At 37.0% G+C, this 27,127-nt stretch overlaps 1 protein-coding gene across 4 annotated transcripts; it reads left to right on the top strand.

Moving 5' to 3' along the window:
- Positions 1–1,993: 1,993 nt before the first annotated feature.
- On the top strand, positions 1,994–27,127 carry thrap3a (thyroid hormone receptor associated protein 3a). Of its 4 annotated transcripts, XM_038301260.1 has the most exons (12): positions 1,994–2,108; positions 10,571–10,646; positions 12,344–12,506; positions 17,080–17,964; positions 18,153–18,827; positions 20,781–20,953; positions 21,229–21,340; positions 21,644–21,728; positions 23,695–23,852; positions 23,990–24,173; positions 25,607–25,756; positions 25,850–27,127. In XM_038301260.1, exons 3-12 carry the CDS (start codon positions 12,367–12,369, stop codon positions 26,036–26,038), a joined length of 2,751 nt encoding a protein of 916 aa, XP_038157188.1. In that variant the 5' UTR covers positions 1,994–2,108; positions 10,571–10,646; positions 12,344–12,366; the 3' UTR covers positions 26,039–27,127. The 4 variants fall into 4 exon arrangements, with proteins under 4 accessions (XP_038157188.1, XP_038157189.1, XP_038157187.1 ...); XM_038301261.1 differs by lacking the exon at positions 10,571–10,646 and having other exon boundaries at positions 25,613–25,756; XM_038301259.1 differs by lacking the exon at positions 10,571–10,646.

The raw sequence follows: 27,127 nt of genomic DNA, 5'->3' as shown, positions 1-27,127 counted from the left end.
GACAGAAACACAAACATTTATTCTAAAACAGGGAATAAATGGGAGTAAATTAATACTTTTGCTACTATGCAAATGTATGCATGAATTCAATGGAAATTAACAGCCAGATTCCTGAGGCATCGATGGCCATTGCAGAGCATAGATTTTATCAGGAAAGTTCTCGTTCTTTCTACAGTTAATTTTCAGACATGTATAAATCAGTTAATTTAGATTATACCATTTATTTTCTCCATGTTTGAGCCAAACGACTCTAAATCTACCACATGCATATTTTTAGTTTGATTTGACTTGTTAGGGCTAAAATCTTGGTGGGGGTAAACTAATCGGCGTTAATATCAGTTTAGTGCCAGATGAGTAAAGCATGGGCTAATTAAATCGAATAAGGAAAACTTCAACAAATATGGACGAATAACTTAAATAATGGAGGACATTCTAATAAATGATTTGTTTGGAGGAACAAGTGTATTGCATACCTGTGCTCTGACTAGTAACAGTACTAGTAAACTATCTCTGTCTGAATAAATGATTATTAGGGGCAGTCTAGCTCTGGTTTTCAGCCATTTATTATAAAAAAAGGAGAAAATGCAAAAATGACCAAAAACTAGGGGAAAAAAATATGTTTTTTTTTTTTCACAAAAAAGCAACAACAAAAAAAGCCTGCATCAAAGCTTGTGTCAAATAGTCTTAACAGCAGAATAGATTTAACATAATGGGTCTGCTTCTCTCATTAAAAGTAAAGTATATGTTTTTATGATTTCTTGGAATATGTGTCATTTTAATCCTGCTTTGAGTGAAAAAGTTTGTTGTAATTTTCTTGCCATGTTGGTAGTGATTTTAGTCTGTTGGTCCAGTTTTTTCAGGTGCCTTGCAGTCAAAATAAACTTCAGAAGTTAATTTATGTTATATTGTTATATAGAATATTAAACATCTATTGGGAGCTTTTGCCTCCTGAAATGTTTTGCCCCAGCTAAAATGTTTGTCCATGTCTTGTAAAATAACGATTTCCTGGCTGGGGCTAATTTTGCCTGACTTTTACCCACAGTGAAATAGTTCAAATGGTAAATGTTAAGAAACTCCATATTGCTAATAACAGTCATCAGAATGTCTGCTGTCAATATTCAAATGTTTAATAAAAACTCTCCACAGACTCTGTTCCAAAGGAGTCTACAGGCCCATCAAGCAGAGTGACACTCTGATCGCGAATCAGGTGTTGGTACTTTTGGCAGTGTAGAAAGGCACATATCCTGCTAGGAACTGTAATCAACATTCACATAAAAAATGAAGTGCTCCTAGATTCCCTGGTTGACCTACTTTGAAATTGATAAAACTCATATAGCTGCCCAGAAGGCTGTAAAAACTTCACACTGAAACTCAAAGCACCATACTTAGCCTTTCCTCCTTCCCCACCTTTATCCTTAAGATAAAAATGAAAATCATGCAATTCTATTCCTAGTGAAAAAAAAAAAAATCCAAAACCTAAAGAACTGCTAGGTTTTTTATGGTTTTATTGAAACACTGACTCTAGCTGTGCAGGTTTTTCTGCCACTCAATTTTCCTTTTTTTGTTTGAGGATACAACACATTGTACAGCTTTTTCTGTAAAAGCCTATGTGTGATTTAGTTATCTTCTCTATATCCAATTCTGTTCAGATAACCTATTTTTGGGGTTCTCCATCACCCTCAGCCAGTATCATAGAAAAAAAAAATATTAAAATAAAAACTTGAGATGCATCAAGTGTCTGATGAATCTTTTTAAAGACTTTCTCTTTTTATACTGTATTAACTATCCAGTCATATCCTAATTTACTGAGATGCACCTGTGGTCCAATTTGCACCGACTGATCTGTTTCGCGGCGCGTGATCCGTGCGCGTGCCCGCGTTCCGCGCTCAGGGAAAGGCGGCGGAACGCGGACCTCCAAGCAACAAGGAGCTGTCATTGTCATGGTCACACCCCCTTTTTTACTGAGAGCGGAGAAGCGAAAGCTTCATCTGAGTCAGAGTCGCGCTCACCGCACAGACACGTAGGTAGACAGACAGCCGCCCTAACAGCATTTTACTTCAGAAGGTCTGAATGTGACGAGGAGCTGCTGAGCGACAACCAGCCTTGCGGTAAGTGGCTTTTTATTTCTACTTTTTAAAGGAAAGTGAAAAAGTATATGTATCATTCATTATTATATTTCACTTTTACAATAGGAGTCGCGCTGGTTCTCCATTCATGAATGGCAGTCACTTTATAACAAAAAACGTTTTTGTTTCTCTTTAAGGAAGTTACAATTTTTGGACTATATAACAATTACCGTATCATAACATGAGGAAGCAACTAAATTTAACGTGAAAGTCTGTCTTCTTACTAATTACATCCATGGACTCTTTCACAGGATTGATGAGTGAGGATTTTATATGTTTTAGTAGGACGGGGCATGCTTTTTGCAATAATCCTCAGGGCGTTTCATTCACCAGTAAACATCATAATAACTAGAGGATGCAGTGAGGAGCTTATAGGAAAGTTATCTGTTTATTTTTACTGCTTATACAGTATGGCTGCGCTTCTTGGTGGTTGGCCCAGTTAAGGAATGTTGGAATTACAGGCTAAGTTTTTCCTCCACCTACAGCGAACAGTGAGAAGTTGCTCAGCTGCTTCTGTTTGCACCATATTCTGTGACCCAAATGGGGTGCTGCATATTTTTCTCCAGACCTCTTTATGTTTAGCCATGGGTGGGTCTAGATGGGGGCCAGCAGGGGCCAGGGCCCCAGTAGAACAGTAGAAATTCATGAAAAAGAAACAAATTTTTTTGGTACCGCATAACCTTAGAGTCATTAATGCTGATACTGGCACTTACATTTTTTAGTTTATAAATCTAAATATAATTGTTACCTAGGCTTATTAACTTTTTAACTTTACTTTTTAACTTTTCAATTAGCTTTTTTTCTTGACTTGTTAACTTTCTTCTTTCAACTTAGCAGTATCTTTGCTGAATGGCTGGATATAGATCTTGTGCTTGTAGACTTCCCTGGGGGATGGGGGTGACTCCATTTTTAAGGGGTATGCAAGTGATCCAAAACGGTATTTTGCCCTATAAAGGGTTAAGGACAATTTATGCTTCTGACGCATAGCCTCTGCATCTGTCAAATCTGTCTCTGTGCCTCAAAACAATCCTGACTGCGCGTCGGACGGTTGCAAACCTGCGCAGACCTCAAATGGAAGTGCGCAGACAAAAAGCAGCTGGGATTGGTCCTTAGTATGCCTTTCCGGCTGTCTGTGTGGTCGTCCTTCTCAATTGGGTGCCGGGGCACGCCATTTTTAAAAACTGAGGAACAACTACAATGGACAACTACCATGAAAGGTTAATCGAGGAGGTTCAGAAGTACAATCCGTCAAAGTTCTCGAATAGGCTCCCCCTTGCACTTTGGCGGGAAACTGCTGTGCATCCCTAGAAATTGCAGATAGCAATGCAGAAGCATACCAGCAAAGCTGGTTCGCGACCAGACCCAAGCGACATTTAATGTGTGCGGTTGCAGAAGTATGATCTGCCCTTTATGGGCCCCTGTACCAAAGACATAATATAGAATAAATTAATCAGTAATAAATTATGATATACACTAGAATAGAAACAACTGATAATTCACTTGAAAAGTTATTTAAAAATTAGGTTGTCATACCTGGTTCCACCTGGTTAATTTGGTCTAGAACTGCCATCAGGTTTAGGTATTAGTCTTCTGACTTTAGGTATCAATTTTGGGACATTAGGTTTCTGCTTGAATCCCAATATATGATGGGTCACAGGTTTTGTTCTAACACCCACATACAGGCTGAATCTGCTTCTAGAGGAAATATTTGAAATTTGCATGCATCCTTGAGCAGCAGGATATGTCCTTGAGGTTGGCCCTTGGCAAACATCATCTGCACAAAAGTTACACATAGAACACTACCAAGGGTGTGCCTGCCTCATACTGAAGTGGAACCACAACTCCTTTAAGTTTATTTTAGTTTCTTTGTTTTTTCCCTTCAATACACCAGAAGCAGTGATGGAGATATGCAGCTGGAAAGAGAAATTAGTCAGAGTATTGTTCCTATAGCAGTCTTCTTCACTCTTGCACTATTTCTTTTGGAGATAAACGAAGAGTCTTATGGTTCAAAAACTGGAGAAACTGTGTCTACTTATTCCCTCAATATTATATATAACAGAATACATTTTAATGTTATATTGCAATCCTTGGAAAAATTAGATTGACACAACTCAGTACCTCAAAGAAAAGAAAATGGTATTAGTGAGGGAAATCCCTTGGTTGTTTATAGAGATACACTTTTTGTTACTCTTTTATACTCTTATAATTCTAAGTCATTAAAAAAATGGTCAAATCCAAAGCTGCACATTAGTCTTTTAAAAAGGCAAAATGGGTCCATAAAAAAAAGTCTAATCAATGCATCTATTGCCATTTTGGAGAAAATGTCTATATCTTTGCATCTATTTCCCCCTCTTGAATGCATCACATTTCAATTAAAAATGAAACTGGTTCAAATCAGTATGGGTTGGTCAAACCCTAAAGAGAACCTCTAAATAATCTCATCCAGGATATGATTATTGATGCATAAGTATTTTTGAGGAAATATTGACATCCCATTTTTCTAGGTATTTGTAGCTACAGTCCTTTCCTGACAGAACAAGCTAGTTCCTCTGTGGTGAAAGAATTTGAATAGGTATAATAACTATTACCCCCTATTTGAAAAGGAGTTAATATGGTGAGTATCTGGCTTTATACAAAGATGCCATACCACACTGAAAAACACAACAACTGAGGGTGCTTTGCAAACGTATATAAGCCATAAATGTGACAGACTGTTTGCTGCAGACCAAAATAGACAGGACCTTCAGCTGATGAGCTCCACCTTGTGCACAGAAGTCCGCAAATGTGGTGCTGACAGACGGCAGAGGAGTATGTCGTTGTAAGGATGCCTCTGTTATGCTCGCAAGGGCTTTACCAAAACTATGCAGCGGTAGTTAACTCCTGATTATTGTCATAAAAGTGAAAATAGATAGTAAAAGAGCCACAGGTTGGATCCCTGTTGTCAGCATGTTGCTGAGTTTATTAACATTATCTAATGTCTAAAGTTGACGAGTGCTTCTGTTGATGTTCTAAAGGTCTATTTTGAAGCTACTGTAACTTCCTGAACCAAAGCAAATGACAGCTGCTCTCATTTCCAACTAAAGGAAGAGCATTTCCATTTCACAATGCTGCCCAGTGGCTTTAGTGTTTAACAGCTTCAGCACGTATTGAAGTGTCTTTAGGGAATACAAAGAGAGTCTGCAACATTTCAACAACTAAATGTTGTGCTGGTGACAGTTGCTGTGGCTTTTCTGAAATAGCCAGCAGGGTGTCTCAGGGGCGCATATAGATAGCAAATGTGATTCCAGCTGCCACTGAGGCATCCTACTCTTAATGATAGGCTGGCTGATTGGGGGGAGCGTTTCTCCTCAAACGCTTTGAGAAGCGTATCAAGTTGCAGGGTCATTGTTGATCCGAGCCGTTTTTGCTCTTACAAGAGATAAACAGCTGATAGGGATTACACAGCTGTCCTTGTCTACTCTGAGGGAAGTCCTAATGGAGTGTGTGTATGCTGGGAAAAATAAGCTCCCAGTTTGACTGTTTTAGGTAGAGAACATCCCAGGTTTCTTTTCCAGGCACTTCAACTTTTACACCTGCTTTTCTAGTTTCACTCATTCCTACTGTACTGTAAATAATTTATTCCTGTATTTCATTTGGTGTAGTTAAACAGTACAAAAGACCGTGTTATTTAAGTGTATATGTGTATATAGTATGCATCTTTCTTCCAGGTTTTCATATTATTTTCCATATTTTATGCAAAGACTAAGCTGCTTTTGGATATGGGAAAAATGTTGTCGTTACAATGAAAATGTGTCACCAAAGGATCCTCAGAAGTATAGTAAGAAAACCTTTTGAACTTGAGTGAAATTATATCAGGGTTCTTATTGGTTTGTGGAAATGAAGTAGTGAGTAATTAAAGACTCTCCATAGCCTGAAATCTTAGTGATCAGACTGTAGACCACACAGTAAGGGGCACCAAGGCGGCTGCAGCAAGTTATCAGTCGTGCAGTTGGGCTGAAACATTAGCAGCAGGTTTTGAACTATTGTCAAAGCTCCCATAGAGATAGGAAAGAAGTCATATGAGTGACTACCTTTATTGTGGATTTGTATGCTACACTAGATTGCAGTAAATTTACTAGAATTAAATGAAGACTACTTTTTTGTTTCCAGCACTAATACTTGTTAATAATAGGCACTTAGATCTGCAGATTAGCCATAAAACGCTTCTTCAGCATAGAGAACATTGGCTCAGAAAATGACTTTGTTAATTTTTTGATCTACTACATACTGCAAAAAGAGCAGTTTGCTGAATCTTGAGGCTAATATTAGCATGTCTACTTTCTGTTTGATTTAATCATTTAAATCCTAATGTATTTTAAGATAAGTTGTAGTTAATTGTATGTGGTCAAAGCATAAAGTGAAAGGTCCACCGCAGGGAGCCGGCCCCCCATATGCAGAGGCCACAGCTCTTGCTGCAGTTGTCCAGTCCTGGCACCTGGACCATTTGCTGCATGTCTTCTTCTGTCCCCTTTTTTCTGTTCAGCCACTAATGCCACAAAACCCCTTAAAAGAATAAAATTATTACAATATATATATATTTTTTTACCTGCCTTTTAAGTTTTACACTTTGGTTTGAATGTATTAAAATGCAATGGCAAATGTTTTAGGTGTGCTCTGCTAGAGATGTCCCGATCCAGGTTTTTGCACTTCCGATCCGATACCGATATTGTTATTGGACTTCCGATACGATACCGATACTGGCCGATACCAGCCTATCCGAGCATGTATTTAAGTTTAAGTTAAAGTATTTAGCCTTAGTTGTAAGACTCATGTTGAAAAGGATTTTAGTACTCTTGATAACATCTAGCCAGCTGAATTAGGTGAGATTGAATAAAACACAATGATTGGTAACAACAAACTTAACTGTTTATTAAGAGATAAACACAAACTGGACAAAATTATCAATAGCAATCTAATATTGCACAGTGAACAGTAAAACCGTAAACAGTTAAAGGTGCAAGTATTACTGTAAGTTTTAATAAAAATGCAAAACAGACAAGAGTGGAAAATAGTCTATTAACTTAGAATCAGGACTCTACTCTTGAAAAAAGACACTGCTTAAAAAAAATCAGTGCAAATAATAGTTAAACAAAAATGCCTTATACTCCCCAATCTCCTCCACACCTAGTCTCCATCTACACATCGTGCAGATAAAATAATCCCACACGGCTGACATTTTCCCCGCTATCTTCCAATTCACCTGTTTTAATGGTTAGGCCGGGAGACAGACCCAAAAAGACCTGTGGGTGTGTTGAAGGTGTTCTGGAAAATACGGACCGGATTCGGGGAACAATGGGGCAAAATAGTGGAATGGATTGTTTCAATCGGCGAAACTGGAAAATACGGACCAGAGTTTTTTTTTTAAAACTGGATCGGCAGTCTGGATCGGCATTTTTACATGCTTTGCCGATACGCATTTTTTTGCCAATATCGGCGTCCGATCCGATACGTGGATCGGATCGGGACAAGCCTATGCTCTGCACAACTCTTTTCTACACTGACAGTTGTTAGCATGCAAAGTACTGTATACCAGGTCAATGGACTCATTCAGACAAATAGCTACAGCAGCCACTAGAATTGCTTCTATTGTAAGCTTTATTGAAAATGAAGTGTTGTGCAGTTTAGGATCTGAACTTTAAAAAGTCCTTGATTTATTTATTAATTTTTTTTTTAACTGTTAAATTGGGTGTTGATTTTGTTTTATATAAGGACTCTGGTCAACCCATTGACTGGGACCCAGACTTAATAGCTCAGATTAGATCTAAAGATTCCTCAGGAAAATATTGAATCTTAGCCGACACACATAATTCTAGTAAATTTACTGCAATTTAAGGTTGAATATCTTTTTATTTTTATTTTTTTAAGCAAAATTTTTGTTTTTTTCGAGTTAGGATAAAGTAAAACAACAAATTGTAACAAAATCTGTATTGTTGTGATCAGTTCTCAGTCTTATGTAAGGTGCTGCAGTGGGGTTGAGGTTCTCCAGCAACAACCGAAGGGTTGTCAGTTCAAGTCAGCTTTCAGTATTGTGTCCATGGGCAAGATACGTCACTCACATTGCTTCTGTCAGTGAGCAGCTGTGGCTACAATTAAGCTTGCCACCATCAGTGTGTGCCTGAATAGCTGAATGTACTGTAGAAGCTCTTTGGTCAAGTCTCCCAACTAGAAAATGCTCAGCTAATTCCTTCTCAGGCCCGTCTGTGTTCTCTTTACCTTTTGGTCAAGTAGTTTTATTCTATAAGATAAAATCCATGGAATAATGGAGGTTGCTCTCTCTCCAGTAAACCACAGAGAGTTACCTCGGATCACCGTGTGGTTTGGTTCATGCACATAAACAGGGCAGGTCTAAACTAAAGCCAACTAGAAAAGCACCCGGAGAGTGCAGACCTCCGCCAAGCAGCACATTTTGCCCCAAATTGTAATTTACACCTATTGCTAAAACTTGCAAATGATTTAGATCATTACCAAGTTTAAATTAATTGTTCCTTTGCATGAGGCATACCTCTGCTAAAAAATGTCCATAAAATCCTTTCATAAGTTTTCAATTAAACCTGCTAACAAACCAACAACATTCCCTTTTCTTGTATTTTTGTCTCAAGCAAAATACCTCTTGACTTTATGAGTCCAAAGCTGAGGCTGTCAGTACTCACTGCTGCCACCCTGTGGTCAAATGGGGAATTGTTTGTTCCGCCGAATTTTCCCATCTGACGATTTTAGAGAATCTTTTTAAAATGTCCTGTATCCACATTATGATCTGGATCATCCCCAACATTTAAAGAATTGTTCCTCGGTACGAGGGATACCTCTGATAATACTTTCACTACAATCCATCCATAACTTTTCAACTTATCTTGTAAACAGACAGACAAACACATACTCTCCTAAAAAAATAACCTCCTAGGTGGAGGTAACAATAAAGTGCGCAGACAGGATCAACAGGGCTGACCTCCCCTCAATCCAGGACTTGTACGGTTCTAGGGGTCAGGAAATGGCAATCAAAACCCTTGCTGACCCACCACATACTGGATACAAACTATTATGATCATTATCTTCAGGTTGATGCTAGAGCATCGTTTGTGAAAAAAAAAAAAAAAAGCATGAATGTATACTTATATTTTGCATGTTTGTACTAAAACTGTGTTCATTTTAATCAAAGTTAAATGTATTGTTTGTATGTGCAAATGCGGAGATCAGAGTTGGTTTAGATTATAAATTGAGAAAATGTAGACCTGTGGGGAATCTTCCTTCCATGATTATATCTGCTTCAAACAAAAAAGCCTAATATCAGTATGGTTTGCAAATGGGCTTTCATATTTGTCTAAACCTCTTATTTTTTTCTGCAAATACTTTGGAAAATATCTATCGTTTTCTTAGGAGTGATTTTTATTTATTTATTTGTGTCTGCTTTAAAATATGGTGCAAAGAACATCAATGTAACAGGAAGACATATTGGTAGGGTAATGTTCAGAGCTAACTTTTTTGCTTTAGAAACCTACTTGGCTTCATTGATGGTAACATGAATTCCTAGCTTTATTAAAAAAAAAAGAAGCAAATAGAACCGAAGGAGAGTCCAGGCCACCAGTTTGTGACCATAACCAAAACCAAAATCCAATTATGCTGGAGGAAAACGATCATAAACACACCAGCATGTTCGCCTCTAATTGTCTTGCCTGGCAAAGTCCAAGTATAAACCTAGGCATGGTGGTGATACAGGGGTTCCGTGCAACCCGTGTACATAAACTGTGGTCCTCGCCTCGGCTGACACAAGTTAGATTCCTGACCTGGTGACATTAGCCACATATCTTTCTCCCCTCTCCAATCCCATCTCCTGTCTGCCTACTATTAAAAATAAAAATAAAGGTTTACTAGTATTTACCATATATATATATATATATATATATATATATATATATATATATATATATATATATATATATATATATATGAGCATGAGTAAATTCCAACATTACATGTACAGACTTAAGGTACTAGTAGTCATATAAGGACCTCAATAGAAATAATCTACTTAATTAAGGCCCCCCTAACAGAATTCTATATTTAATATGCAAAAATAACAGAATAAAAATGTTTTCCTAATACTGTAAAGTGCTTTTACTTTAGTGAGATTACAGCCATGTGTCCATCTCTAATTGTTTATGACTACATGTATCAGTACGGTGGCACGGCACAAAAATTATATCATAATAGGGGTGACTACAGACAGGGAATGCTCAAAAGACAGCACAGATGATGATTACCAAACTAAAGATTAGATATGCAAGCACAAGAGTTTATACAAGAGAAATTGCAAATGTACCTGATTGCCAGAAAGTTATGCAAAAATAGAAAATTAGACATTCGTACTGCAAGGGATCACATCTGACTGCCACTCTCTAATTCTGCAGTTGGCTAAAGCAATGGTCTGTTGAGGCGCTTCGGCAGGAAATGACTCCATGAGAGCCAAAAACAACAGTCCTAAAGGTAAAACGGGAGTGGAAAGTTCACTGAGCATAAGCTGCATGCAAGGACAACAGGACTACATTAGCTTCTCACCTAAATAGTAAAAAGGCACAGTATGATCACATTGTAAATATGTATGATGTGTTTTAAACCCCTGTTATGTGTATTCTGCAATATCCTCCTCCAAGATCCCTGAATCCCTGAAAAGATCAATGATTTGATCCCCGGCTGGTATGCACTTAGTCATTCCTCACATATAATGCCCTGTGGACATTGGCAAGAAATAGAAAGACGTTTTATAGTCAAAAGTAAGTCCTTGGGGACATTAGATAAAATCATCATAGTTATTAGTCTGCACAGGCCTGTGTGCCTGCAAGGCCAGGAAAAGAAATCTAACCACCCGGCTGGCAGAACCAAATGATGCCCCATTGGTATTGGAAGGAGAGAGTCAAACATTAAACTTTGGCCTTGTAATGTCCCAGTTTAACAGGAACGAAAAAAAATTAACCTAATCTGATAAACCAAAGAAAACATGTGAAACCAGATTAGTGTTTTACTGGGAAACTACAGTCAGAAACTTTGACATTTACTGGTCCAAGATAAATTATTTTACTTAAAACAATTAGTTCACACATCTGTCCATAACAGTTTAGCACACCTGTTCAAATTTCACTGCTAATAAGTTTCACTGTTTCACATGAAGAGTTGGAAATGGGCACGTTAGAGTATAGATACAAGATCTAATTCATTTAGTGGCAGAGGGGTGTAAACTCTGTAAATAAATGAATTCAACGTAAATATAAAAAGTCCTACAAACACAAAGAAATAGATCTGCACTCACAAAACTCAGACTAACATAAACACACAAAACAGATTTTAAGGAGAACAAGGTAAAAAAACAAGCTGCAAACAAAACAATGCTAAGGAAAAACGTTGCTAATATTGGGAGGTAAAAAACTCATATTAACCTGGACCATTATAAGTAAAGGCAAAAATAGGAAGCTCAGAGAAGTTGATTAAAGAAATTCCTTTCAAATATCCTCCGGACGCCATCCGGTTATTTTAAGTGTAATGTTTACAGCCTGGTCCCATATGTGTTGATGATTATCTCCCCCTAATGGTCTGGAGCAGTTCGACATGTGCTCCTAGTTTGCAGCTTATCCTATCTCACAATTTGCAGAATTTTTTCCTTTGCATGTATTTTTTTGTGCTTGCAGTACTTGTTGAAATTGTCGTGAATTCATGCATTTGCACAGCATTTGCATTCCTCAGCCTCTTTAAATTAAGATGTTTAAATATACAAAAAGTTACCGAACCTTTAGCCTTGCTGAGCAGTTGTCCAGCAGCTGTTCTTACGTGCAGTGAATAACTCAAAATCAGTAAAGTCATGTCTAGTTTTTCTGAGGGACAAGATAAGGAGTCAGATGACTGACAGAAGACTGCCCTTTATGCAAATGATCAGTGACTGGATAAAACTGCCTCTGTTTGATGACCTGCTCTGTACACTGCCTCCCTCCTTTATCACGGCTGTTGTTGTTTTTTTTGCTCAACAGTGGCCTCAGCTTTCTTTTTTACATGCATCCTTGGAGATTTATAATTCTATTGAAAGGTTTGTTTAGAATATAGTTACCATAACTTTAAAATATATTTATTTTTTTATTTAAAAACAACCCTGGTCCCTAATGACTTTTTCCTCCACTATCCTTTCTTCGAGACAGCTTGAGGTAGGCTGAGCGCAGCTATGTCCAGATCCACGAGATCCATGTCAAGATCTCGGAGCCGTTCGAGGTCCCGATCGAGGTCCCGATCAAGGTCCCGATCAAGGTCCCGTTCCTCATCACGGTCCAGGAGTCGTTCCCGGTCCAGGAAACATCGGTACAGGTATGACAGCTCGCTTTGCTTTTTCCATTTGCTTTATTTTCTTGATTGTTGAAAATGCTGTGATCAGACTTACAACTTAAAATAAATGCTGAAGAATCCAACTTTAACAGCAATTACTTATTTGAATTTAAAATTATTCTTCGAATTTTGTGGAAGCAGAATAACAAGTGCACTACATTTTTTGATGATGTTTTTACCTTTTATGTGGCTGCCGAAAGTTGTAAATAGGCAGCTTTTTGCACGGTTTGTGAATTTTTTAAAGCAAGACCCCACTCTCTCACAGTCTTTTATGAGCATGGCTCTAGAATGAATGGAGCAAGAGGATATTTATATTTAGGAGGGAGTCCAGGTGTTGATAGAAGCTTTTATTCCATGCCAGCTACACTGGCATGAGTTAAAAAAAAACGTAGAAGTTACTTAACTTGGTTTAATAATCTCAATATTTTTGAAGCTTTACATTTAAAAGCCAGCATTTGTCTGTGCTGCAGGAGCAGAGAAAGTTGTTAAGTCCAGTCGAAAGGGTGATCTGTGTGTGCTTGGAAGGAGCTGTGAGCCCTGACTGATGCATTTGCTGTTTCTGGCAGAATGACTGTGGCACCGCAATAAAAAGGCTTGGTTTCTCATTTCCTGGCAGTGGCGCAGCTTGTATTAAAATTAGCTTGAAGAAGAGACATGTAAGGAATCTCAGGCTTTATTCTTCCTCCTCAAACCACCGTAACACGTGCAAATAAGCTCTGTCAAGACACGCAGGAACTAAAAGTGCATTGATGCATTTATAGACAGTGTTTACCTATATCCTAATGTAAACGAACAATTAAATGCATTTTATATAAAAAGGGAAAAATGCATTTTCACATTGCTTTGTTTAACTCACTCTGATAAGATCCAAGAACAAAAAAGTTTTATTTTCTTTTTTCTGGGAGTAGGTAGGTTGTTATTTTGCACAGATTGTTTTATGGAAGTATATTCTCAAGCTATCAAAATTGCCACGATGCTCTGCAAATCAAACTCTTCCTTGATAATTTGATGCACTACACATCATCACCCCAGTTAGTGATCAGGTTAGAGTTGCTAACTCAAAGCTCATCATGTTACAGTGAACAGTCTAACATTTTAAAGTTGGATGGGAAAGGCGTTTTCTCTGAGTATCATTTTAAAGTTGAGGAGTCTGTGAGTGGGAAAAAAAGAGTCAAAGGATTCAAGTCGTTTTTATTTTTTTTTTCCCTCTCTCTTGGTACGGTCCATGTGACTCTGCTGTGCTCCACCACAGCGGTCCAGAGTATCTGCAGCTTTTAAACTGTGCAGTACTGCTTAGCGTGCCTCCTTCTCACTTTCGCTCCCTATTCCAATGAAAAAACATGCAGGGTGAGTTGCAGATATGCTTTTACAGACTACCTAAGTTTATAATGTTTTTCCAGGTTCTGTAGAATCTGCTTTGCATGCCAGGTTTGACATGGTGCTCTGCTGTTTTGTGCATTGTGCATGCATTTATTTGAGTATTACTTTTATAAGATTGTATGATTTTAGCAGTGAGGTGCAGCTTCCATGCATCATGCAAAGTAAATAAGTAAGTAAGTATCCTGCTGCAGATTAATTCTTTGGACAGCTCAGCCAAAACTGATGACCACCTGGAGTTTTCCAGTCTAAAACTATATATTTGTAAAGTTGCAGGTACAATGTTGAAAAGTGTTAATCTTTTAAAAAAAGCATGTCTGAGCATTATATTACTGCCCTGTTAAATAACTAGACATTTAGTAATATATCCCCAACAGTGAGTTAAATGTTCAAGTTTGTCTTCAGAAATACAGGAGAGCCTCCTTGTGGACATGCCTGACACTGCAGCCTGGAATATCTACCGCTGTCCTTTTACTGGAACACACAAGAAACACAGATGTTGTTGCATCAACATGTGTTTTGTCACTTTTAGTTGATATACAGTCACTGGACATAACAGATGTTATGCACATCATTTAGTTTAAGGTTTTTGTTTTTATTTCCATATGTTGGACCTTCTGTATGATGAATATTTTTAGCCTGTTAAAGCTGTTGTCTTTCAAATGACCATTCTACCTCATCATTTTAGCCCATTTGTCTTCATAAGAGTGAATTGCATAATTCAGCAGTGCCTGATTTCTAGTTGCCAATATTATAAAACTTTATTCAGCTTTTATTTGTATATATTTTTCTAATAGCTATAAATTGAGTATTTATTTCTCTTATTTTCAGAAAATGTCAATGGTTTACATTTAGATTACTGTTCCAAAAAAAACAAAAAAAAAACAGCCCAAAACCAAAAGGTTGACTCTGTTTAGTGCTGTAGGGGTTATGGTTATTAAATGAATCGATGAATATAGTAAAACCCTTAAAGTTGTGCAATAGAGATACAGAATACAGAAAGATACAGAAAGATAAACTATACCTAAACACAAATACAGCTTTACTCCCTTAAATTAAACCGTCTGTTATGCAACAGAAATGAATTGGATCGTATTCAATTTACCAGGGAGTCTGAAAGTCCCAGGTTTGACTCCAGCTAGCTCCAACTAAACCCAGGTACCTACAAAACAATGAATATCTGACTGAATATACATGTTTTCTAGGTATAATTGGGTGAATAGTGATTCTTATGTAAAGAACTTAAAGTGGTCAGTATGACTAGAAAAGCACTATATTAATTTAGTCCATTTAACTAAACCTCTTAACAAAAACCTCTGATTTACAGTTCTGTGTTGGTTTGTTAAGTCCTTTATTATTGCATTGTAGCTATAAATAAGCCTGACTCTCACTTATCATTATTATTTACATTTGGACCACAACAGGAGTCACACAGCATTGATTGGATGGTTTTTTTCTATCACAAAACTATGTGATTGAAGATATTTTTAAAATGGGTGAAGAAAAAAAGATATGAGTTGTCCCAGTAAACTGGTGAACTGTGTATCCTGCTTCTTCCCTGATGACTGCTGAAGTATAAGCCATGACCATCCGTCCAAAACTGCATATAAACCATGGATGGATCAGTGGATATATGGCAGGATTTTAAACTGTTTTAAATTTTTTATTATTAATAAAGTCAGCACTGTTAACAATATTAACTTTTAAAGTTCTCTATATTTAGTAGAGCCTAAAGTTTCCTTATTATTTAATCAAGCAGGTCCATGAACTGCTATCTGAATTGGACTCTTTGAATAAAGTAATTGATTTATTAGGTTAGCCCTCTCGTCACCTGCTGACATCAAAGGACAATTAATGGCGGCTTAAATCAACAGCAGACATACCGTGGTACAAATGTTGTGTATCCAGCTTCCGTTTGAATTAATAGATAACTTTAATTACGCTTCCTGCTGTAAAGACCTTCACATTTATTTGCTTTGTTGACTCTATGACCTGGTATTCCTGATGCATGGTGCATTCACTTGTCATGAACAGCTAAACATTAATCAGGCCAATCAAGCGTTAAAAAGTCCAAAACTATTTACCAGCCTCATGCATATCACTTAAATACATTATCTGATTAGCATTGATTTTTTTTTTCAAAACTAATAACACATTTGTTATCATCTGGTGTATTATCCTGGCAATGTTTTATGATACACAATATAAATATGTGTTTTGACCTCCTGCCTGTGTATTACAGTATGTGGTTTCAAATTCACTGTCACTAGAAAACTAACTAATGCAAATTTTAAATATAAACTCCAATGTTCGACCACCATTTTTCAGCATTTATTATTCTGGTCATGATTTGTTTCCAGCTGTTATCAGCAGAAACTTATGTTGTTTTTCCTCTGGTCTATAATGCACTCAACTGGAAAACACTAAACCATACAAAGCAAGAGGGATCTTTAATTCTTCTCTATGAAAATCGAATGACTTTATAAAAGTTGATTATTATTGGAATATAGTATATATATATATATATATATATATATATATATATATATATATATATATATGTATATATATATATATATATATATATATATATATATATATATATATATATATATATATATATATATATATCTTTTTTTTTTCTTTTTTTTTTCACTGTACTTACACGTAAACATTTGATATCAGTTATATAATTATTCTTGCTATCGGCTCGTGTCTCTACAGTCTTTAGTTTGCTTCGTTAAAGAAATAGTACTGGTTGCTTAACGTTTTTTATATAAAGCTGCATTCTGTTTATAAGAATAGCCTCACTTTGTTAGTTCCAGTACTGTGACTGGCAAGTTTTTTTTGACTGAAATATTGGCAAACAGCCACATTTGGGCTTCTGGTAAAAGTGAAAATCTCTTTTCAGCCAGCTGAGCAGCAGTGTAGTATGTAGGGGATCCGCAGTGCAAACCTAATCCGTGTAAGAGATAAATCTGGTCACTCTTGAATCTCTTCTTTTCTGTCAACTAATTAAAGTGAATAAAACATGTGGGGAGAATATAGAATGAGTATTACTTGAGAAAGTGGAGGTTTACTCGTATCAACAGTTTTACATTTTCATCATAATGAAAATAATAGATATATACCTGTTTTGAATTTATGTCCGCCGTCTGTTCTCTGTGCTTCTTCGTAGCTCTAGGTCTCGGTCAAGATCTCATTCCCCATTTCATAACCGAGAGAAAAAATATCCGAGGGCATACCAGAACAACAACAGGGAGTTCCGGGGGTATCACCGTGGCTTTCGGAGGCCTTACAATTTTAGAGGTCGAGGAAGGGGGCAGTTTAACCGTGGACGCTACCACCGTGGAGGTGGCGGCTACAACAACAACAACAACTTCCGTCCGAACTGGAAAAACTTCAAGCAGTACCATCATCAACAGCAACCGCAGCAGCAACAGCAACAGCAGCAGTTTAATCACTCAAGAGGGCGATCGCACAATGTGCAAAAACACTCAGGAAGTCCTCCTCAGGGTCACTCTCAACAGACTGAGAGATCGTCTTCCCCCTTGTCCAGACACTCGCAGCATTCTTCCTCCTCATCACACTCCTCTTCCCCAAAATCCAGGCCAGCCTCAATGCTGGCTAATCAAAACTCTAAAGATGTCAAGGAGCAGCATCTGGCATCCAAGGAGGTCCAAAAAGTAGGAGGGGGAGATGATGAGCCTGAAGAGCATGTTGGGTTACTGGCAGGAGATACTAGAGACGGAGCAGGCTGTGGGAAAGCTGAGAGGACCTGGCACAATCTGACAGACTGCAGCAGTCCAAAGAAAAGCAGTCCTGTTTCTAGCACTGATGCTAATGTTGGGCAGAGTAATCAAACTATTCCTTTGTCGAGTCCCACAAAAATCACAAATGACACCAGAAATGGCTCCCCAATGATGGAGGCAGCATCATGTTCATCCTCATCAAGGAAGGCCTCAAATGAAGGTCTGAATCCCATGCTTTCCAGCTTTGACTTCTTTTCCAGTGAGGAGTACACAGATGGAGATAAAACAGCTATCTCTATTGCTTTCAAAAAGTAAGACTCTTCTTTATCTAAATTTAATCCTGTTTTGCTGCAAAATCACACATTTTTTTCAATGTAATAACATTTAATCACTTATTTTATTTCCTTTCATAGATGAAATGCACACCTCTCTATTCTACTGATTATTGCTTTCAACCATATCCAGATGCACACAGCTGATTATTTCTTTTGTTCTATAGGTTTTTGGAGGAACACACCAAAAAAGCTAAATCTGCTTGGGAAAATGGCAAGATCAGAGAAAGCAATCATGTGGATAATGAAAAAGGAAAACAGAATGGGAAATCTTCAGTGGTTATCTCTGATACTTTACAGAAACTACAGAGGGAGGACATTGAGAGCGAAGTGTCCCTGAGAAGCTGTTTGAAAGCCACTCAGTTTTTGCCTGCTGAGTTGCAGGATGATGATATTGATGAGATGATCATTCGGCCACCTTTAAAATCCCTTCAGAAAGAGTGGCAAAATGGAGATGAGCTATCTAAACCAAAGAGCAAGGTCACTCATTCAGCCCAAAAGCTCTTTGAAAAGTGGCAGAATGCAGCCTGTGCACAGTTTGGGCAAGCAGACCTTGATACCATGGTAAGGGAGATGTATTTGAGTGGAAAACATGATAAATCAGAAACCACCACTGCTGCTCTTGGTAAAAGAGAGATAAAAGGGGATTTCAAGGATATTTCCCCAGGAATAAGCTTTAAAATACGGAAGACCGCTAAATCTCCCTCTGAACCTCCACTGAGGCAAACCTCTGACAGAGAGATGTTCATGGTTAGAGGAGAGGATCAGCATCTGATGCCTTCAAGAAAACAGGAACCAAAGTGTAATGTAAGAATGGATTTTCTTGGAGATGACCCCATGAGGTGAGTTTCTGTTTAAAGATTCACTAGTGCTAATCTATGAACAACTGTTTTTGTCATAGTTTGAAGAGGAAATATTTTCAGCATGATACTGTACATTAGTCCAGTTAAAGGCTTGTGCTGTTTAATTAAGAGCTAAACTATGTAAGATTTTCCACCATGTGGCAATTAAAGTGGCTTTAACCTTCCTGTGCAGGTACATTGTTTAGGCATAGCATTATGACCATGGCAGATTAAGTGAGAATCACAGATTCTCTCTTTATCATGGCATTGGGTTAACAGCGAGGGAACATTTTGTCCCTAAAATTTAAATAAAGAGATGCATTAGGATTTAAGGGAGAGCTTTAAAAATATTAAATGGTAATGCTAGATGAATGAAAAAAATGAAAGAAAAAAAAAAAAATGTAGCTATTATATTATTCCTGGTCTGCAGCGGTCAGTAATAGTGAGCAAAGGCTATTCGATTTTGGTTTGCTCCAGTACATAAAACTCTTTATTAATCCCACCAGGGGGAATTCATCTGAGCAGTATAAGAGAAAAAAAAATAATAAACATGTGATAACACACACACACAAAAAAAAAACTAAAAAAATAAGATGATTAAAAAAGAAAAAATGTGACCGGGACCTTAAGAACCAACATTAATAATAATAATAAAAAAAAAACTAAAAAAAAACAGAAAAATTGTAAAAAGATAACATAAAAATGTAGAAATTTAAAAGAGTTTAAGAATTTAAAAGTCAAATTGATGTTGGTATAAAAAAATTTGCATAGTGGTTTTGTTGTATAGGGAGGCATTACATAGCGGCGTCGTGGAGATAACAGAGATAATTCATTTTTGAGAACATGTTCTGATAAAGAGATGATCACTTTAGCGTTCTTTGCAATTTGTTCATCACAAACAGAAGGCAAGTCCCTCTGGTTCACTCCTATTATTTTAGTGATTCAGGCTGTTTTTATCTTTTAAGCCACAAAGGCTCACATTGCTGCAGATCATAAATCATAATGGTTCTGATGGTTTCTGAGAGAAAGATTTGAGATTACATAGTGCATAGAGGTCTATTGAGTATGAAAGATGCATTGCCACAAACCAGTCTGGGTGTCCATGTGGGGCCTTGTCCACTGCAGAGCAATGGACATATGAACATCTGAAGAGGGCTGTGAAGCAATGAGAAGACAGCCGGTTTGAGGAGTTTTTTTTTTCTTTTTAGAATATTACCTGAATCAGTTTTCCTTGTGTCACTTACCTCAGAAAAACTTGACACTAGGATGCACAGCCGTTCGACAGGAATTTGAAGGCTGCATTGTGATGCTTCAGGCATTATTCTGCTGAGAAACCTTTGATCCTGCATTCGATGTGGATATTTCTTTGACATGTACCACTTACCAAAGAGAGCTACAGACAGGTTGCATCCTTCCATGTGGGATAAATATCCAAAGACTGTGCCCTTTTACAGCAAGATATTGCATCTGGACATACATAAAGTAAAAATGGCCCAGGAATGGTTGGAGGTGCACAACAAAAAGTTTAGATATTTATCCTGCCTCTAAATTTCAGAGATCTGACTAAAATTAAGCATCTTTGGGAAGCAATGGATAAACTACTGTAGTCCAGTAGAGCCCCTGCATGGTGGTTTAGGTCTGTTTTCACATCAAAAGAGGATCAAACACACTGGCAGATGGTCATAATGTTATGGCTGATTAATGTTAGTTAATGTATTTATAGAATTATTTACCAAGTTGTTTCCTTACTTTCGAGAGATTAACATTTATGTCCATTTACTTCACAGAATTGCATTTTGCATTATGGTACTGCACTATTTGCATTTTTAACAACTAATAGAATTCAATTTCTGCTCATAATTGAGCAAAAAATTATCTGTCTTTGAGTAATCTGATAGATTTGGGCTGCGGTGTAGAGAAAGGCAGTGAATAAATGGGCTCTTTTCATTTCAGCGCTTCAGATATTTTAGCTGAAGAGCGGCAGTTGTCTCAAGACTTGGTGCAGTCATCAAAAAAGCATCAGGAGTTTCGTTCCATCTTTCAACACGTTCAGACTGCTCAGCCACAGAGGAGCCCTTCTGAGTTGTTTGCTCAGCACATTGTGGCCATCGTTCACCACATTAAGGGTGAGTCATGCATTTTTTAACTATTTAATCCAAGTTTCTACACTACTGGCTATAATTTTGTATTATGCACTTTGTATAATTTTTACTTTAGTCATTAAGGTTCAGAACAAGCAACAACGCAATGAAAATTTAGAAAATGATGTGATTGGTTTTTACAGGAATGAATCGAGTACATTTAAATTGGTTTGTGTTGCAAAAAGTGCCTTGTTGTGAACTGGAAGTGTCTAAGAATTGAATATCCACGGCCTTTTATGTCTTAACTTTTACCCTCCCAGCCCAGCACTTTCCATCTTCTGGTATGACTCTAAACGAGCGATTCACCTTGTACCAAAGACAAGCAGCAGAGAAGGAAATGATTAAGCCAAGAAAAAGCCCAGAGATACACAGGTAGAGTCGCCTATTGAGTGACCCTCTCACCTTCAGTGTGCTGTGGCTTCACGTCCTCTTTTAACAGCTGTCAGGTATTTCTTTTGCCTTTCCTATCCGATAATCAACAGACTTTCAGGGACTTTTTTTGTTTTCATACTTGGTGGAGGTCAGTTTTGTTTTTCTGGCATTTTTTTATTTTTCTCTTTATTCCATTTTATGTTGCTTTGCTGATTTAGCATAGCTTACCATGTCTTTGCTTCCACTATGGACCAAGTGAGATTGTATATATTTTATGGCCTCAACTGCGGTTCTTTCCTACAGGCGGATTGATGTTTCACCAAGTGCTTTTAAGAAGCACCCTCAGCTTTTCGAGGCGATGAAAAGCTCAGAGGAGGGGACTTACAAGGTGACTGAACACTTTGCTGTATGACATTTGTTGGAAAAACTGCAGCAAACAAGCGAGCAAGTCAGATGCCTTTAGACTGCACCCTCTTAAAGCCCCTGGCTTTCTATGAGGGAAGATGGTCAAAATCTAAAAGAAAGGCACTCTGGTCTTTGTGTTTGTTGTATCACCACAAACACACTTTGATTTGTTTGTATTGTGGGCACAAGCCTGAAAAAAGGCTAATAAATCATATATGGTCAGAAATGGAAGTCCCAAAGCTTTCCAAAGGACTCTTAACAAATGTCTTTGTAAGTATACTCTGAGCAACAATAATTAAAAAATAACAATAACAAATGAGGCACTAAAATGACCGACATTGCATTGATTTGCAAACATAATTATCTCCTGTCCTCCCTTTAGAAAGTTTAACAGCTAGAATTGTACAATTATTTTATTTGTTTTGATGGAAAAGACAAAAAAAAAGGTGATATAAGAGAAGGTGAAGTGGGAGAAAAACGATGCTGCAGGATGGACATGGCTTTATTTATTTATTTTAATTACAAATACAAAAAGAAGAAGGCTTTCAGAATATTTGTATTTGTTCGTGATGATTAAACAGACATTTGGGGTGTATCTAAAATCTTTTTACATCCAGAAAAGACTAGCATTTGCTCATTCCTCTTTTTTACAGTCAATAACTCAAGCTCTGATATCATTGAGATTGTCATAAAATAAATATCCTTTCCGTATATTTTAAATGTGGTTTGGGTCTAGATCCTTCTACGAAATATGTATAATTTTGGTCTAATTATGTAATTTAGCCCCTGCATAGAGCTCCATGAATCCTATAAGCCTCCCTGATCCTTCAGCAGCATAGTGCTGCCACCACCATGTTCCATGGGAATAATAATGTATCAGGGTGTTAGTTTTCCTCCACTTATAGTATTTTGCATGTCACTCAAAAAGAGAAACTTTTATTTAAGTGGAGCACATCCATTCAGATGCACATACAGTGTGACATACAGTTTAAAGCAGACTGAAAAACCTGCTGTCCCTTCTTCCTATTGCCTGATGGTGCATTGAACAGTACTTAGTCACCTTTCTGAAATGTTTAATCCCACACTGGTGGACTATGTATACTATTGGCACATTTATTGGAAGTTTTATTTAGGGGTATAAGGATAAAGGGTGCTGAATATGAGTGCATGACCATATTTTTTTCCTTCATTTTTAATATTTAAGATGATGTATCCTTTTTCTTTCCACTTCACTTCTGTTACTCTATTTGGTCTGTCACATACAATCACAATAAAATACATTGGCTTGTAGTTGTAATTTTTTGAAAGGTTGTAAGCACTTCATGCAAATAAACTTAGTTTTACATATGATTCTGATTCAAATATTGAAGTAGTTGCTAATTTGCTGTGACGCATCAAAACAGCTCGTAAATCAGAGAAGCTAACCTCACCTCAAAGTTTATTTACACTTGGTTTTTAACTTTGCTTTTCTCAAACTTGTATTTAGTTGGAAAAATGTTAAACTTGTGTTTTGAATGACTCATTAACTCCCTTCTAACCTGTCATTTAAATTTAGATCCCACCTTTCACAAAATCATTGTTGGCAATTCATTGTATCAGTGCAGTATGATAAACAAATTTAAATACGGGGAAACTTGTTTAAAACAGGGAAGTTACTAAACAGCCTGTTTTCAAAACTACTTGATTTTTGGTTTGGCAAAAACCTCAGAAAGCATCATGAAATGTGAATAAAAGAGTGTGTGGAGATATATTGGTGCTATTTGAGGCCTCAAGATACAGATAAAAACATTTAAAAAAATGACTATGAAAGGTTTATTAAAAAGTAAAAGTTTGTAGATGAGGCAAGTATTTATTCTTTTTAAGAGATTTCCATGATGCAGAAAGGTAAAGTATACATGCTAATCCAAAGTCTGTCCACGGCGGTTTGTTTTGTGTTTTGATTTGTGCAGGACGGTTTGGAAAAAGTGAAGGGGGATCCAATGGACCTTCGATTGGATATAGAGCGTCGGAAAAAATATGCCATGCATGAAAGAATTACAGGAGATTCCCAGGACTATGGTCAGGAGAAATCTGAAGAAAGTCTCTCGAAATACAGCAAGAAATCAAAGTATGTGCAACTATAGACTTTAGAGTTGTGAACCTTTTACAGTTGTGTTATTTGGCCATGCATTTCTGCTCATTTAGACTTAATTTTTGTTTAATTTTTTTCGTCTTAATTTTACTTGTTTTTATGGTTTTTTTTAGAAAAATTATCCGTAAACGCTCTCGCTCCAGCTCATCCTCTTCTTCCTCCTCCTCCATTTCTCACAATGAGGAAGGTTTAGTTCATGGGAAGTTTGAGTCAAAGGATGAAATCTTTAACAGGGCCCGACTTGGACAGAGGGAACCACCTGGAAAAGTTGAAGGAGTGCGGACACAAGAAGAATTTGTGAGTTTATATAGCATTGCATTTTGAGTTACACTCACTGATTCGTTGACTGGGTTCAATTTGTTTCATTTCATATGAACTCCAAGAACATGTATGTTAATGCATTTAGTATCTTTACCTACTGAAATTCTAAAACTTAAAATTGGGAAGACTGGCTGATTTTAAGAATTTCAGAAACTCCTGATCTGCTGGGTTTTTCCTAAAAAATGTCTTTGGATCGCGGTTTAAAAAAATGAGTGGATACTCTCTGTTACACCTGAAATGTCAACATTTAAAGCTGATGGGCTGCAGCAGTGATAACCAGCAGCCACTTCAATATTTGGTATCTAAGAACAGGAAACAGAGGCTGCGGTTTCTTTAGGCTCACCAAAAACGGACAATAGCAGAAACAACTTTGCTCGGTCTAAGTCTTCATTTAATTTGCAACTGTCTAAGATTATTGTCAGAATTTATTGTGAATAACATAAAAGAATTGATTCATTACGTTTGCATTTAACAGTCAGGCTGGTGGTGAAGGATATATATGCTTGGTACATTGTGGCCCACTTTGTACAACATGAGAAGAAGAAAATGAATACCACAGTCCACAAGAGTATGTTTTGGTGATCATGTCTATCCAGTTATGACCATCATGTGCTAATCTTCTGTTGACCACTTCCAGTGGAACAATAAACCATGTTAAAAACCTCAGATAAACTTCATGTAGCATCTGAGTCAAGCCACCATTGTGCTGGTGAAGATTCTCAATCATAGAGGTCATAGTCACACAAAAGAGTTAAAAAACAAACCACTGGACTTACTTTTCCAAGTTTGAAGACGTCTCGCTTCCATCCAGGAAGCTTTTTCAATTTAAAACCTCAGAATTAACATTGAGTTCCAAGCTTTATAGGGTATTTACTTTTTATTTATTTATTTATTTTTTACTTTTTTGGAATAATATGGACATTATTTCAAGGAAATGTAATAATTGCCCACATTAGATGACTTAAAATATCTACTGACAACCGAACAGATTAATTATTTCTTAGAAAGGCCTGATTACTGAGTCTGTCAATTTGTTCACTGTACCTCCTTTTTCTTCTGTACTTAACGAGTAACTAAGCAAACATCGCTCTGATTTTAACCATAAACGGGTGCTGCCTTACTGACTAAAACTGGTAGTTGGTTATACAGGAGATGACCCTGGTAACTAAAAGATCAGCCTCCCATTCTACTTTTAGAAATTCTAGGAACCACTTGTAAACCTGCAGATTAAGAGCAAAGTGCTCTGTTAGGAACATAAGGAACAATCAAAACAAAGAAAGGAAAAAATAATTGTAATAAAAAATTAGGTTTAAAGTCTGAAGGCAAAATGTGGCTCGACCGGATGATCAAAGTGTACCTAATGAACTATTTTTTTGTGTGTGTATTTTTCAACTTTTTATTTTATTTAGCTTCAGAAAATTCAAATCCAAAGAAGCAGCTGGAACAAAGGCAGCCATCAAGGAAACAGCTCACACAGTGAAGAAGTAAACACAGCAGCAAACGCCAAAAATGAAGCCTGGGAACCAAAGTTTAGTCCAAGGAACAAAACATACTTCTTAGTAAGGGTTTCTCTGTTTCCTAGTTCAGTCTTTTCACTATTTCCATCCCTCATACTTCTTTTAAGTATCTTCTTTGTTTTCTCACCTTTGTAGCATGATGACAGAGACCATGAGTCTACATGGATACAAAACCAAGGGCAGGGTCGGGGAAACCTTCCTCCTGGAAGGACACGATTTATCATCCGCAAAGCCACAGGCAATGCAAACATCTCCAAATGGGCTGTTGATAAGGAGGCTGATCAGGACCACAAAGTGGAAGAAATCAATGGACAAACCACCTGAACAATGCAGAAATCAGTTGAAGAGAAATTTTCAGACAGAATGGATCAATTGACGCTGATTAGAATATATGATCAGTGTAGGATGCCTTTTTTTTCACATTGTATATTCACCCTCTATTATATCAGGTTACATATTGTGACTAATAGTAGCACTGGTTGGAGCAATTTCTTTTTAATAAATATTACATTTAAATGTTACATTTTTTGTGTGACATCTCTCATGCAAGGTTTTTACAGATTTTTTTTTTTTATTCAGGCATGTTAACTGTCTCTTAACTGCTTTTTGTTGCTCGCACAATTCAATCCGACAAATCTTTGTGAAAGTTACAGTTAACTTTCTTTGAGAAAATACAGCAATGCCTGCAGATTAAAATGGGATATCTGTTTTGTGAGCATCTATAGAAGAAAACAACGCTGTCTCATCTAGATCTCGATCACTGCAGAAAGTACTGTCTACTGTTATTATGATATAGAATTAAACTAACTAGATAAACAACATGTGATCCTGATCTGACACTGGGACCAAACCATGCAGTGCTGAAGTTTTAAGAGCACCGTGTCTTTACACAACATCCAGCCAGCTCACACCAGCACTGTCTTGGAGTACGAAGATGTATGCTGTCCGATATTCTTTAAAGTTCATTTTTGTTCATCTCAAGTGCTAGAAATTTAGAACATGGATAAGATTATTTGTAGTTGTTCAGCTAAGAAGAGTGGCTTTTGATTATGATGCAAATGTTTTCAATACTTTAGTCTTAGATACATTTCTCTGGGTTGTGGATTTGTATTCATTTTAAATGTGTTTAGATATGTACATTATTTTAGCTTTGCTCAGTCAAAGATAAGGTTAATTTTTTTGTGTATTTAGTTTGTAATAAACAGAAAAGATACAGAGTTTGAATGAATGTGTTAGATCTTGTGGATTGTCTTTTTTTGTTAAGCTTAGGATAAAATTCAAATGCCAATTGTTCAGATGACAGATTCATTGGTTAAAGATGATCTTGTTAAATAATGCTGCGGTTTCTTCTGGTTTCCATTGTGTTTTTCTTTTTCTCTGCAGTTCTAAATTAAAATGACATAAAGGATTGTG

Source organism: Cyprinodon tularosa, unplaced genomic scaffold (assembly GCF_016077235.1).
Source record: "Cyprinodon tularosa strain WSP-4 unplaced genomic scaffold, ASM1607723v1 ctg464, whole genome shotgun sequence".
NCBI lineage: Eukaryota > Metazoa > Chordata > Actinopteri > Cyprinodontiformes > Cyprinodontidae > Cyprinodon > Cyprinodon tularosa.
The sequence above is the reverse complement of the archived record's forward strand: the minus strand, read 5'-3'. Positions and strand labels throughout refer to the sequence as shown.

Bases quoted from the DNA above. Each gene is read 5' to 3' on its own strand.
- thrap3a (XM_038301259.1), top strand. From the start codon at position 12,367: ATGTCCAGATCCACGAGATCCATGTCAAGATCTCGGAGCCGTTCGAGG. The intron at 18,828-20,780 runs GTGAGTTTCTGT...TTTTCATTTCAG, and splicing joins CTTGGAGATGACCCCATGAG to CGCTTCAGATATTTTAGCTG. The intron at 21,729-23,694 runs GTGACTGAACAC...TGATTTGTGCAG, and splicing joins CAGAGGAGGGGACTTACAAG to GACGGTTTGGAAAAAGTGAA.